At 40.6% G+C, this 15,517-nt stretch overlaps 1 protein-coding gene across 1 annotated transcript in view; it reads right to left on the minus strand.

The window, feature by feature from the left end:
• Nucleotides 1-15,517, minus strand: part of LOC117827908 (dolichyl-diphosphooligosaccharide--protein glycosyltransferase subunit STT3B-like) — a 129,330-nt gene that overhangs the window by 74,069 nt on the left and 39,744 nt on the right. Inside the window, 1 exon segment of the mRNA XM_034704757.1 lies at nucleotides 275-383. Coding sequence (XP_034560648.1) covers nucleotides 275-383 — 109 coding nt within the window.

Here is a 15,517-nt window from a genome sequence, read left to right on the forward strand (position 1 = left end):
CGGTGGTGCCTCCTCTTCATAAGTGCACTGAGAGAAAAAGGCAGGCTACAGTACGAAAATTCCCATTTCTATGTGTGCTCCTGCAAGCCTGTTTAAGCTTGACAAATCTTTCACGGCATCCTATTTCAATCATTTATTTTCCTTTACTGAACAATGTTCTCTGACTGTAAATCCGTGTTTCCTGTTAAAGCATCCTAGAATTCAAAAGCAACTAAACAAATGTGCAGACATGTAAAACATGAGCCTGACTGCATCAATTAGAGCAGAAACTTACTGTTCCACCTACGATCCTGCCCAGGGGGTACCATGCTCTCTCATCAAACCAGTTGAGGAACTCGTAGAAGCCATTTGTGGTGAGATGGTGCGTTGATCTGTAGTTGAACCTGAAGGAACAGAAGAAGAAGAGAAGAAGGATGAGTAAATAAAAGAAGAAGTAAGAGCCATGCACAGAGGAGGAACATCTATTTTTATTTTTAGAGCATATTCCGCCAAATTGTTAAAGGTGTTGACAGACCAATAAACACTTGACTCTAGGAAAGAATGGGTTGTTTTATTTCCAGATTTTCTGAAGGCGGGCTGAATGGGCGAGCTGCAGAGACTTTGCCTTGATAGGATAGAGAAGATAAAGCCTCCATTCACTGTGTGAGCCTTTGTGCTGATGCCAACAACTCTCAGGTCAGCCCTCGGTTAAAAAAAAACGGAGGGATGAAGGGCTCTCACACATACTGTGGCATTTTCAGGACAAAGCCAGCTTATTGTACAGATAATTCCTACTGCAAGCAAAGGCATGTGCTGAGGTGACAGAGACATAAAACAGGTCTGGTGTTGGAACAGAGAAATAACAACCCAAAAAAAAAACAAACAAGACAAAAAATACCCTGGGAATAAATATAAGGAATATCAGTGGAAACAGGCCTTGATTCAGTCTGTAGCGGCGGTAAGCCGAGGGGGTTGGATCACTGTCAAGCAGCAGAACGAAAGAGCTGACACTGTGGAGAAGGCTGCTGCCAAAGAGAAAGGAGCAAGTGTTCAGTACATTTTCGGCTTTTCACCTTCTACGCTGCACGGCTCATTAAAGTCGGCTGCTTTATGGTACGATCCGAGGCCCGTATACCTCATGGAAGACCCTTCAAGTGAGGAGAATCTATAAGAAGGCAGAGCAGAGCAGAGGGAAGATTGCCTGCTCTGGCCTTCTCTATTAGCAGTGTACAGCAGAAATAACAGGACAGGACATCTCTGTAAGTAATCACCTCATCAGAAAGAAGAGAAGTACTTTGACTTAATCTACATCAAGTATAACAGTACAGATGGCCAAAAAGCAAAGCACACTTACAACAAGGAGCAGAATGCTTTGATATGATGAAAAATGTCAAGCTCATTTTTTATTTAGTTCAAAAACCTTATTTGTACGTTCAGTACATTTGCTTTTCCTCGTGTGTTGCTGCTCTGCTGCAGTAAGAGCAGGCGGAGGAGCCTTAAAAATGCTGATGCTGTGAATTTACACACATCTTCAAATCATACCAATGCCTTTCCAGGTTTACAGTGGCGCAACCTTATTAACAGCAACACTGTACACAGACTGAAGCTGTCTCTTACATGCAAACAGCACATTTTAGAAGGCAATCATCAGTTTCAGGACCTGATCCGTTATCAAGTGCAAGACTGTAAACAACACAGGGCAGCTCTGACTGCCAGCTCTTCAGTGGCAGCACTTGCTCCCATTCGTGTGCCTATTGTTGAATTGGTGTAGTATTAACTGTAGTTTGGTACATTGTTGGCAATTTGAAACCTTGAAGAGGCAGAAAGTGACCGCAAAATTCAACAAATGAAGCTTTGTATTTCTTCATTAGGTAGTTCTGCATCAAAAAAAGGAGTTGTTGAAGGAACAAAGGACTGAGAAAGATAATTTTTTTGATATCCATGTCACCTGACAGCATATAGCTTCAGGCATTCCACAGCTGTTCTGATAATGCCTAATCTCTTGCCTTCCCTGTCCTCTCTCTAATATCTCTCACCTATGGGGGTGTGAGATATATATAATCTGAGATAACATTAATTGTTGTTTTAAAAATGTCTGAAATGGCAACCTTGAGTGCATCACTTATCAACAAAGTAACCACTGCACAACATTTGGGGGTCAGCTATCAACCGGGGTCGACCAGCTAAGGTACCCGCAAAACAAAAACACACAAGATAAATTCTTCATGAGTGCCATGAGCAACAGATGGCAAGAAGTGACGACCAATTACATTGTATAAGATGTGGTGCCAATTCAAGCTTTCGGTGAGAGATGGTTCCAAACAACTTCTGGATCCAAGATACATCCCAGAATTATCTTAGTCGTCTATTTCTACCTAAGTTGTCTGATTCGTGTCGCCAAACTCTAGTTTGTAAACACTTTTTTCAGGGATGCAAACTAGTGTAAATTAACATTATCTCTGTAAAGAAATACATTCATGACTTTTAACGTAACGTAAACAGAAAATGTATCTATTCAGTCAGGCTTTTATGTAGCGTTTCATAATTTTAGTACTTTAATGTTTTATATTGATTTTAATGTTTTTTTATTATTTAGTTATTTTAACTATTTGTTTTTTTATTATTTGTCCACTCAGTTTTATCGATATTTTGGGCATTTATATTATCTTCAGCTTTTATCCTTGCCTTGCTCTTTTTTATGTATTTATTTTAACTATTTTATTCTTATTGTTGTTTTGATGTTTTAAAGGTGACATATCATGCAAAATTGACTTTTTAATGGTTCTTTACCTGAAATATGTTTCCCTGGCATGTCTACAAACCCCCCGAGAATGAAAAAAATCCATTCTGCCCCTGTTTTGATTTCTCCACCTTTCTGTAAATGTGTGTGAAACGAGCCGTTTCAGACTTCCGTGTTTTTGTTACGTAACAACAATATCCGGTCTGTCACGGAGTCAGAGCTCGGAGCTTGTTCAGCCCATAGACTGTATAAAATAATACTGAATCCTTCCCCCGTTTTTCATTACCTGCACAAATGTGTGCTAACAAGGAGCTTAGGAGGGAGGCATGCTAGTTGTAGGCTGTCTTAATAAACACAAAGGTCGGTTTTACTCCCCACGTCAGCAGATTTGAAGATCTAGTGGATGATTTTTATTTGTCATGGATAAGTGCTAGCACTAATTAGCATAGCCACATAGCTATATGTTCATAGCTGTAGCTGTAGCTTTAGCTGTGTACCAAGACACACATCGACATACTGACAAATAAAACAACAAGTAACACAGAATCTGTGACCAGTCCTTCAGAAAAGGTCCTGCTGCCTTTCTGGCAGAGGTCGGTTTTACTCCCCACGTCTGCAGATTTGAAGATCTAGTGGATGATTTTTATTTATCATGGATAAGTGCTAGCGCTAGTTAGCATAGCCACATAGCTACATGTTTGTAGCTGTGTACCAAGACACACGTCTACATACTGATATATAAAACAACAAGAAACACTAAATCTATGACCAATCGTTCAGAAAGGTCCTGCTACAGGCGCCTCTCCGTCAGGATCAGATTCAGAGGGTTGAAGTAACGCGATCTCTGAGCAGCCGTGTATATTCAGCCAACATGTAAACATTAGATCAACGTGCTGGAGAGCCGAGGCACATCCACTTCCGGAGGGGGCGTGGTCAGAGGGAAAACAGAGTGTTCTGATGAGGAATGAAGAAGAGGACTTTTCAGGCATGCCAAAATCTGATTTCAAAGTGTTTTTTTGAGCATAAACTTTAAAGACATGTTTTGGGGACCTCTTAGACCAATATATATTGATGAAAAAAGCGTGATATGTCCCCTTTAACTTAAATATATTTCATTATTGTTGGTGTGCATTCATCTCTTGTTTCTTTAATATGTAGTATGTTAAACCATTATTTCATTTCAGCTTTCATCTTCTTTTCAATCACTGTTAAGCACTTTGAATTACATTTGATCTGCATGAAAGGTGCTACCTAAATAAAGCTTGATTGATCGATTGATGAATGCTAAAAAGACAAACACTAACTGCTACCTCCGCACTCCTTCCTCTCCTTCTTTATCTCCGGGCGCTTTGCTAAATTCCTCAGAGCACCCTAGCCTGGTGTTGCCGGGCTCATCAGCCAGCTCGTATTCATGTTCGCTGGCAGACAGGTCTGGAACCACTGTCATTCTAAAAGATTTCCCACCTAGCTCAGATACACTCGACCAATCGCAGTTCTTTATTTAACAATGGGCTGAATTCTACAGTGCCAACCCACCAGAGGCAGCCAAGACTCCTCGTGAAGCACGCCCACTTTGGCTGCTGAATTTTGGAGTCTTTTCAATCAAACCTAAAATCAAAAGAAACAACTGAGAACTGTGGAATGAATGATTGGATCTGTACAGGAATCCAGATCAGGATAAAAATGAAACCGATTATTATCTGCTTAATCGAAAAACATCCCTGAATTATCCTGACAAGTTGATGAAATCCTCGTTCTTAAACATACCAATGGATCCTGTTTAGTTTAGTTTAGGTAATCATGAGCAAATACATTCTGGTGACAATTAAGGACTTATTATGTTAATTATGGACTGAGAGAAAATGTCAGCACACTCACACAAGCAGAAGATGTACTGCCTGAGGAAAGCAGGTCTGTCAAGTAGCCCAAACCAAATCAACATTATTTCCACACTTTTAAACATCAAGTCCACGGCTTCAGATTTATTAGGCACTTATTCAGTTTGTGTGTGTGTATGTGTGTGTGTGTGTGTGTAAGAGTAAGTGCAAGTGAAACAGAGGGCGAGGCAGCAGCAGAGTTGTCAGAAAGCTGCTGGAGTGTGTGCCACTTCCGCTCATGATCAGGACAGTGCGTTTAAAATTGCTGGCATAAGGTGCAGCTCATTAATCATCACCGGGCTCGTGCTTCTCTGCCGCCTACACATCGCACCTGAAGTCACAGCTCTCCTCCCTCGCGCAGGGCCTCCCATTTTGGCTCTCGTTTCCGGAGAGCACACGGTGGCCAGACATTAGTCATTTCAACGCCGACAACTGGTCTCTCGTGTTCAACTCGAGGCTCAAGGTTTCATTTTGAAAAGATCAAATGTTTTTGTAACTAACACAGAGGAGACTGCTCATACTTTTTAGACATACTTTTTTCTGTTTCAGATTCATTCTCGATATAGCGCAATGTCAGAAAATTGAAAGACCTGATTTAGGGTTTCAAAGTTTGACACCTAACCAGTTGGACTAAAAATAAGAAGATGTTTTAGGGATATTTGGAGGTCTAATCAAGGAGTGGAAACTAATCCTCAATTTGAGTGACTTTAAATCCGCCATGACAGTAGTTACTCTGAGGCAACTGTAGCAATGTGATAAGAAAATTAGATGTGCAGTATTCTCTGTGTTTAGGATGGAAACGTTGAAAAAAATAGAAAAGTGCAACAGGGCATGGGGCTTTTTAGAGTGATCTTGAAAAGCTACCGTGGAGCTGACATGAATTCTTATTGTGGCCCTCGGGCAATTATATCATATTACTCAACAACCGAAGGCCTGGGGGGGGGGGGAGTACAAACTAGGACAAACAAAGCAGCCAGCTGGAACAGCAGAGTCACACAGAAAAGAGTACAGTGATTCCACTTGGATCTCAGTTTTTATGGCGAGTAAAAATTCACAAGTTTTAGCATTTTAGTCTCGTCCATTCAAACTTAGTGTTTCTATCCTCTGAGGCCCGTTCTACCGCACTAAGTCTGCAGAAGCTGACCAAACTGCTCGTTCAAAATCAGGCGGTGGTCTTTTATTCCCCCATTATGCAGGTCTATTTCTTAACATACAAAGGTATGTCAAGAACTGAGTGCGAAGCTACAACGGCAGCCAGGTGTGAGGGAGTGTTTGCCGCACAGCAACCTTGAATGCTGATGGATCTGTCCGGCTACTTTTGTCTCATTGTTCTGCAGCTGTCAAATCAGCGGGGCAGAAACAAAGCGAATCCAAAGCAGGATTCTAAAAAGACAACTTTGCACGCTGCCAAGCCATATCCACAAAACCCATTTTCCAATGATCTCACGGACGGACGAGCGGAGTGCTTTATCCCTGCCCTTGTCACTTTGATGGGGCGGATAATGTAGCCCTGCCAGGCACATTAGCAATTTAATGCATAGCTGCCAATATGGTCTCAGGCCGGGGAGCACATGACGACTCGTGACTCCACTGCAGCACCTCCCAACGACACCAAGCAAGCTTCGGGATGAGCAGCGTACACCTAAACTATTCAAAAACACTTCTGGATTGCTTTCTAAAGGGCAAAAGTGAAAAATGAGCCCTAGTTACAACTCCTCAGATAATACCTCAAAGAAATAAAGACAATTAGGAGTGGCATATTATGCACTTTAGATCACTGGGGCCCCCTGCAGGCATCATAATTCATTTTAATCAAGGTCCGTCTCACTGATTACCGGTTTCCTGTAGAGACACGGCCATCATCAGCAGCATGACAAAGTGAGTTTCATTGCTGTTTACAAACCAGTGATGCCTCATTCAGTATTGACTTCATAATCAGATGCATCTCCACACCTTTTCCCCCTTGGTTCCTGATATGGTGAATGCAAAAATAGGCTTTTGGTTCCAGCAGTGTAATCACCACCTTGACTAATTATCTGCTTCTGTCTAACTCTGAATGAATAACCTGTGAATGGGAATCTGCTAAAGAACCCATGGGGGAAGTGAGCATGTTCAATACAAGCTTTGCATAACCAGAAACCAATCAGACGGACAGGTTTACGCATCCCCAAGGTCTCCTGTTTTGTTTTGTTTTTTGTTCCTAAAGCAGTCGTCTAGAAAGTCTCTGAAGCACACGACACAATCAAGGTAAGACAGATGCAAAGTGAAGTTTGTTATACGTGTCAGTCATGTAGATGAAGTTATAAAGAGATATGTAAAATCAGAATTTCTGAGGGATGAAAAAGTTGACATTTAATCTTAAGATTTAGAGCTAATTCAAATGTAATAAGGCAAAGGGTTAGCTGATTTTTTTTTTCCAACACAACAACCTATGTGCTGTTTTTTGTTATTGTTTCTTTAAGTTACATTTTTGGGCATTTTCACCTTTAATGGACAGGACAGCTGAAGAGAGACAGGAAATGTGTAAAGTAGAGAGTGGAGGATGACATGCAGTAAATGGTCGAGGCTGGAATCAAACCTGCGACCTCTTCGACAAAGGCTATAGCATCTGTATATGGTGGCGTGCGCCTAGACAGCTAGGCCATCAGCACCCCAACCTATGTAGTGTTAATGAGGCAGAGATGTACATAGGGCTAAGAGCTAAAAGTTTAAAGATCTAGCTTATGGATGCTTCCATTAGCATCTTTCAGCAGGCATAAAAGCACTTCTACAACTACACTTCTTAATTCATCTCCCTTGCATTAACTCATTATCATACCTCAACCAAATAAAGATCATTAGGAGCGGCATACTGTGCACCTTTAGGTCACCGGGGCCCCCTGCGGGTATCATGATTTATTTTAATCAAGGTCAGTTTCAGTGATTAATGGATATTCACATACATTAACTGCATCAATAATTCTCTACAATGAGCTCCTTCAGTAAATAAGGTTTGTAGAATCAACTTGCTGTAAACGTGTTTATTTCTGCTGTAAAAATCGGCTTTTTTGAATTTGTGTGTATGCTGTTTCTGGTACTTCCAGAGTCAGCCTCAAGCAGACACTTGAGAAACTGCAGTTTTTAACACTTCCGCAATGGCTTCAATTCTCGCGGCCAGAGGTTGCCGCTTGGTTGTAACAGAGGGATTGAGGTGACTGCCTTTCTGCAAGAAGACTTCCATTGCGTTCTGCAAAACATGTCAAACATGAGTCAAAAACATGTGTGCAGACATTTTTCCCTTTATTCTCTCTCTAGGATTTGCTGGCTGGGTACGTGATAATCGTATAAAGTTAGATTTTTAGTCATACTGCCGACTCTCCCATCTTGCCCCAACAACCAACGCATCCATGCCGGTAGAAAGGGTCACACTAACTGTCTCATTGGAGAGCTGCCAGAGCTTTGATAGTGCTGAGTGTCCAGCCGGCCTGCCATCACCTGACAAGATGAGGCGTCCTGGCATCTCATCTCGCGGCTGTATCACTTCACTGAAAGGTGTGTGTGTGTGTGTGTGTGTGTGTGTGTGTGTGTGTGTGTGTGTGTGCGTGCGTGTGCGTGTGTGTGTTTGCTAGTCCCAGCCAGTTCAGTGACCCAGGAGGATAATTGCATTGGGTGAAAGTGTGATGGCAGTATTGTTCACATGCGACAAGACACGACTTGGTGAATATGAAATCAAATCTTGGCTGTTATATCTACTGGCCTGTCAGAACATGCAGAGGGTTCAATGAGGCTCTGTCTCGGATGATGCAGGGGCTGTTTCCAGAAAGCAGAGCATCTATATCACATGAAGAGTACCATTAGGAGGCAATGTAATAACATGCAGCTGATTATTCTGCCAGGTCTACCATTTCTGAAAACCCAGAACAAGGAAAAGAAAAAAAAATATGTTAATTTCAGTTTGTGAACACTTGCTGACGCTGCAGTGAGCATTCTTGTAATTGAATCTTGAGTGCAGAGCTCATCTTTTGAGATAAAGAGGTCCAGGAAGAGCTATTTAATCATTTTTGCAGTGCTTTTGGAAATTAGGCTAAATTTGACTCCACATAAAACATTTTTAATGAAATTACAGCAGCTGTAATTTCCTGCAAAGTTAGATATAGCCTTGTGCATATTAAAATGATGTGATGTTTGTGTGGTTGTTTGAAGTAAGCTTTCAGTCGCCGTTTATGAGAAGAAGATAGGATAGTCTCCTTGCGAATGATAGGCCTATTGAGGCTCCTGTTTCAGTAGTTGGTCATGGTGCAAAATCATGCTGAATGAAGTGAGATAGAGACAGTTTTAATAGGCATGGACAAGCGAGCATTCAGGAACTGAACATTCCAAATGAGACAAAAAAGGAGCGAAAAATCAGGTATTGTGTGAAACCTTGCGGGAAAAAAATATGAACATTGAAACTGGGCTGATTAAATATGTATTTGGATCAGAGATTAGCATTGGATTGATGCAAGATAAAACGTACCCCTCTACTCAAAACTTTCCTCAATGAGCCAGCAGGCAGAACCAACACAACCAGATGGTCTCCGTTTTTGTGCCTTGGTGGGGTCTAAGTTCTTCCTGTCAATATGCCACAGCAGAACCGCTTCCTATTGAAACTAATGAACGAAAATTGGAAAATAAAAATGCCTCATGAGGTCAACAGACATAATGGCATAAATATTGACTTGCCAGAGGAAATGGCTTCCAAATGCATTACTCTGCTCCAGCTCTAACTGGGACGACCCATTAGACACAGGATGGGAACGAACAAGCATTGTTTATTTGCTCTGGTAGCTCCATGTTTTTCTCCACCAAGATAAAGATTCACACTTTAAACAGTTGGGAGCAGGGTTATTGAATTCTGAAATGGAGCACTGTCTGATAAAGATTTGCCTGTGTCTTGGTGCTGTTCAGTGAATGTGTCAATAGTGTGTGCCTCCCGAACCATCTCAAAGGAAGTTTGTGGCTTGCTGAGATTTGTTCAGTCCTTAAACTTGCTGCTTTTTGTGTGAAATACTAAGTCCGAGGTATCCGAAGGCAATTAGCCCACAAGCTCTACGTTTTCCTGACAACAGATTTATAGGAGAGCAGACTCGCTGCTATTGACATCCTAATTATCTTTTCCCAGGCTCTTATTCACACCTGTGTGAAAACAGCTTTGCAATAGCATCAGTGACATGGACCTATAATGCCCTGTGGGTCTAATAGAACAATCGATCCTGAATTAGGCTATTTTCTTAGCCAAGCCAGACAAGATGCTTACACAAGCTATAAGCAGACATGGAGCGCACCTGAATAATAAATTACAGAAACAAGGAAAAGAATGCACAGTGAGTGTGCATGCAGTAGTTTTTACAACAGTATATGAAGTACAAAAACATTTTCTCTTTGTCTGATCAAAACTTTACCTGAGACAAGAATGTTGAGGGCTTCAAATTAGCATAAAATATAACTAAAAATACTGAATATGTGTTGGTATGTCTTAGAAATAAGTTTAAGAGCTGTGTTCTAAGGTGCAGAAAAAAATACTTTTGACATGAAGCTTCCACAAAGAGCAAGAAGAAATGTTAATTTATTGAATGATAAATTATATTTATACACAAAAAATACTACATGTTCTTCAAATATTTGTCTCGATTCTATTTCAGGAACAATTTGAGTGGTATGTGCAACAAAACAAATGTGTTTGTAATTTTGGCTTTGAACTGATAATTTTTTACCTTAATTAATTGCAGATTTTCAATAATTAATTGCCATTAATCACATTTCTAAAACTGTTTTTAAGTCAATTTTAATGTGCAGTAAGTGTCTTCATTTGGGAATCAAGACACTGAATGTAATAAATGCAATATAATGTACTTTATGATCTTGACTTTTCAATTTATTATACAAATAAACTCTGGGTGCTCAGGGTGCTCTGCAACCATGATGTATGGGTAAAAGACAGCTTAAAAGCGCTTACTCTAAGAAACACTGTTTTTTTTTCTAAGGATAAAACTATTTCATATTGAGCAATATGCAAGAATACTGAGAGAATAAAATGTCCAGTGTGGATGCGGTGTGCAGTTATTCTGAGAACATTTTGATTACTCACAGATGTCCAATGATTAATGAAGCAGCATTTGCACTTTCAAAGAGTTCCAGTTTGGTTGTTTTCTCTGTTTCATACACATCCCGTGAATGTGTGAACTTAATATTTCCTTTAGTCTATCTTCAGAGATTGTTCTCTCTGTCTTTTCTAATTTAGATGTGTTTTTTTCATTAACTTTGGTGCTTTTCGATACTATTGAACAGAAAAATAATGGATACTCGTTCTAAAACATCCATGGTTGTATTAAGAATACAGGCACACACAATCAGGGTTCCCACTCTTTTCCAGAGATCATTTTCAAGGACATTTCCAGGACATTTTCATTGATGATCAAGCTGGTGTGACAGTCTAAATTGAGTTCCTAATTTAGTTCCTAAATAGTCTAATAAGTTCCTCTCAGTGGAAGTCTACATCAAAAGACATGTAGTCTATGGCTATCCATGAAATCATCTCTTACATGCTTAAAAATTATGGCAAATTAATGATAGAACAATGCAACCACAGATGTATAGCACTTCACTTTATTAGTGCAACCAAGTAACAATGATGGCCAACTCTCATCTCAGCTTTCTCTTTTCTCAAAAAATATATAATTAGCTAAGTATAAAACAAAAGAGAGAGCAAAGGAATCTGGAAGCTGCATTACTGAAATAAATAATAATGATAATAATAATAATCAGAGGATCAATGCATTAATGACCTAAATAGAACTGAATGGCAAAAATGGCCACAATGTTGAACGGGGATGTTTTTTTTTTAACCTTGTCAGGTCACACGCAGTCATGTTGGAATAATTTTCCAGGACAATCTGTGATTTTCCAGGACATTTTTACTTTTTCTCCCCTTTTCCAGGTGTTTTCCAGTACTGGAAAAATGGTCAACTGTTTTCCAGGTTTTCCAGGACGCGTGGGAACCCTGACAATGCATGCAGTGTAAAAAAAGAGGATGTAGAAAACTTTAGATACCGACTTGGCAAGCTCTTCTGGCAGAAACACAGAGGTTGTTCAGCTGCAAATGAAAACTTTATCAAAAAAAGATCTGCACAAAACTTGGGTAAAAGAGAAAACGGAGAGCATTTAACCTCCTGACACTCTGTGGAGGGCCTGCTGCTGTAGCTGTTGCAGGTGGAGGGGGACTCAGGGCCGGGGAGGTTTTGGAGCGATTTCGAGAGGAAGGCTTGGAACACAAAACCATTTCACACTCCAGTGCTCTCTGCATTTTGCATTGAGCATTGGGCAGCTACAAAGAGAGTAGTGATCTAAACAATGCAGGTTACTCAGTGTGATCAAGCTGCTCGCCACAATATCACCTGAGACAAGCCTACAAGCAGACGCCCTCTTTTGAAAATAAAGAGGCAGAGAGAAGACGAAGCAATCACTGTGTTCAAAGAATGGATAGTGCTCTCCTGCTATAGGTACTACACCATGATGTCTCTATATTTATTTAACTACTGGGGACAGGCAACAACTTTAGGGTTATCATCACAGTGAGAACAAAAGAAATGCACGACAGCACGACAGCTGTGAGACGCCTACACTACTTCTTTAATGTATGCATTTTCTGAGATGTTCCATAAAACATAACTTTTTGTGACAACTACATAGTCTGTAGTTTTCTTATTAATAAATTAAAGCTGACAGGAAAAAATAATTCAGTACAACAAAAGCTCACAGTAACACACAGCCTCAGGAGTTGCCCCGGGAGGAAAGGCAGATTCTATCTGTTTCTCAGAAATTAGATATTACATGTTTCACATGGGTGACTATTATTTATTGATGTTATACAGCTTTTTTCAATACTTCATTCTGACTGGTCGAAACCCCATCAAAAGTCAGGGACTGCCAGATCACAACACACAGTGATGTCTCTGGGCTCAAACCCCTGATCTCTCAAAAGCCTTGACAATGTTTATTAACTTTCACTAACATAAGTAATGCCAAAAGCAAACTGATAACACATTATGTCAAATCAATCCGTGGAAAAGAGTTCCGGCATATTTTGCTTCTGCTTGTTGACACCACAAACCGTAAGGTGAGGTAAAACTGTTAGTTTCTGTTCTTGTCTCACCCTATCGGGATTCTATTTCCCATAACCACCTGCTAACCATACATTATCCCCAAGCAGCAACCTTCGGTCTCAAACTATGAAGCGCGTGCGGAAGTGTTATAAACTGCAATACATCAAGAATCCGCTTGAGGCTGGCTGCAGAAACACAGGAGACCACATAGACACCAATTCAAAAAAGACGATATTTGCAGCATCAATAAACATGTTTACAGACGTAATATCAAAAGACTGCTTGGCTCTACGTAGCTAATCGGCACACACTGTACGAGGGGTGAATTTTTTTTTCTAACGCGACGGTTCAGAAGATATTAAGATTACGAGTTTTTGCCCAAATAAGGACATGACTGACTTGACTCCCGAACGGGAACACATAGCTGTTGGCTAGGAGGCTCAAACTCTGCCTCCTTACGTCACACTCTGCCTGGTTGAGTTCCGCATTTCCAATATGGCTGCCGCCGTTGATTGGCTTCAAAACAGCGTTCAGGAACAGATGGGTGACGTCACGGATGCTACGTCCATATTTCATACAGTCTATGATTATCCCTCACTTGTCATCCCTGTCAGCCATTTGTCTTAGTTAGTGAATGTGCATGTAGCAGAGAGACAGTGAGGTGATCGTACATGAACGTTGGCCCGCTAGCCTTAGCCGCACTTAGCTCACACACCATGCAAGTCCATTTAGTTTTTTTGTGAAGCTGTTATCAAGGAAGAGAGGGCTTAACCAGTAGCGTGTGCGAACACAGAGAACCCAGTGTCTTTTTCAGGGCACGAAGAATAGCACTGCCACTGCAACATCTCAGCCTTTACTGTTCAGCAAGGTGCTGGTGTTACTGCTGCAGCCAATCAATCATATACTAGATGGGGCGGGACTAGTCACGTAGTTAACCAGGAAAATAGATGCTTGAAGATGGAAGAGAAAGAATTTTTGGCAGCCTGTTTGTTGCTGCTGAGTGGTGTAATAGTAAGAAGAATGGACAGATGATGAAAACAAAAGGGGCTCGCTGGATCATGATACAACATGGCAATTTTATTTTTGGAGCCAAATGAACAAAACCAACCCTGATTTTTCTCTTTGTAAAGACTTGTATTTATGGAGCATAAAGAAAATCTATTAACATGGTCATGATGGGAACAATATACTCTGGAAAAATCTGGAACCACATGTTCTGCTTTTCGTGTTCTCTTACTTAAAATGGTATTAAATGGTAGTAAATGGAGCACAATCCGTTACAAAAGGATGCTCTTTTTTTAGGGGGCAACTATTTTTTCCCACAAAATTGATGTACAGATTATTTGGCGTTCTGTTATCTTTATTCATATCTGAAATGGTAAGATCCTTTCCTGCCATCCAGGCAAGGGCAACAGCAGAGCTGCTCAGCTGCCAGTTACGCACCTTTAGTCTTTTAATTTGCATGTCCATCCCTTCACTATACATTATCCCTTACTTAATGTATGGGTTAGAAAATGGAGATAAAATGTAAAGGTCTATTTCTTCACCAAGCATGTTGAGAATGTAGTAAAAAAGCATCCCAAAAATAGGCTTGGATAACAGAAGGTAGGGAAAGAGAGGAGGGTCAGCCTTAATAGGAAAGGTCGAGATAATCAGCACTTTCAAAACTGCAGGCTGATGTGCAGGGAATCCATCAGTGACAACCATTAAGGAACTATGCTCTCTGTGTTCAATAACACAATACAAAAGTGGCCATGTGGCATACAATTAAATAACTGGAGCTGGGTTAATATTGATTAGTTGTTCCCGAAGAAAGATGAGAAATTGGAACTCTTAACAGGGGCACATTCACCACTCCTTAGGTAATCTGGGAGGATGAGTGCAACACGATTAAGCAGCAACGCATACTCCACCGTGGTCTTTTGAGGTGATAGCGTGCAAAATATTAACCAAAAAACGGCTTTAAAAGGAGGTTCTACAAATATTTCCTTGATCTGTCTTCAAGTATAGCTCCTATCAGACTTAATATTCCATGTATGATTGCAGAAATGCTGCTAAATCTCTGAGTTCAAAAGAAACTGATCGTCTTTTAAAAGATTTAAGCTCCTCTCAGTGTGGGCTGTAATGTTAAGAATTCTCCACAAAGCTTAGCTCTCCGCCTTGGAGAACATTGGACTCAGAGAGGGTACATACGCAAAGTATTCACAGGTGTATTTTCCAGATGGATGGGCAAGAGTTCACCTACAGCAATAAATGTATTAAAATTTATTTGGGTTGTCTTTGTGTCCCCTCAGTAAACGGCAGGATTCAGCAGAACAGTGTTGTTGACTCCATTCGTGAAAAGCAACTGGATAAAAAAACACTCCAAAACAACTGACAGTGCCACCAATTTTTCCAAATATATTTCTACATGCAGACACAGTTGCTATGATTCTAGCATGCAAATGAGCACATGATACAGTGCTGCTGCCAAAATCCCCAAAAACTAAATTTCAACTGTTTACTAACTGATAGAGCTGGGGAACTGCTGGGTTTCACTTTGCAATAAACTTGCAGCCTTTTAATATTTCACAGGGACTTTGATTTCTGGGGTAAAATCCAGGAGCCTGAGCCAAGATCCAACAATTTGCAGACATGAAGCCTTCAAGCCACATCGGGTTCCTCTAAAGGAAAGCTCTTGATCTGAAAGATCCTACTTGATGAACATGTTGGGCTGACAGCTGATGAGTGGACTTTATTTGTAACAGATGTTTCTGTGACAGTCTCAGCGCACTACATGGACACCAGATGGGAAATTAAAA

This window comes from Notolabrus celidotus, chromosome 16, assembly GCF_009762535.1.
Source record: "Notolabrus celidotus isolate fNotCel1 chromosome 16, fNotCel1.pri, whole genome shotgun sequence".
NCBI lineage: Eukaryota > Metazoa > Chordata > Actinopteri > Labriformes > Labridae > Notolabrus > Notolabrus celidotus.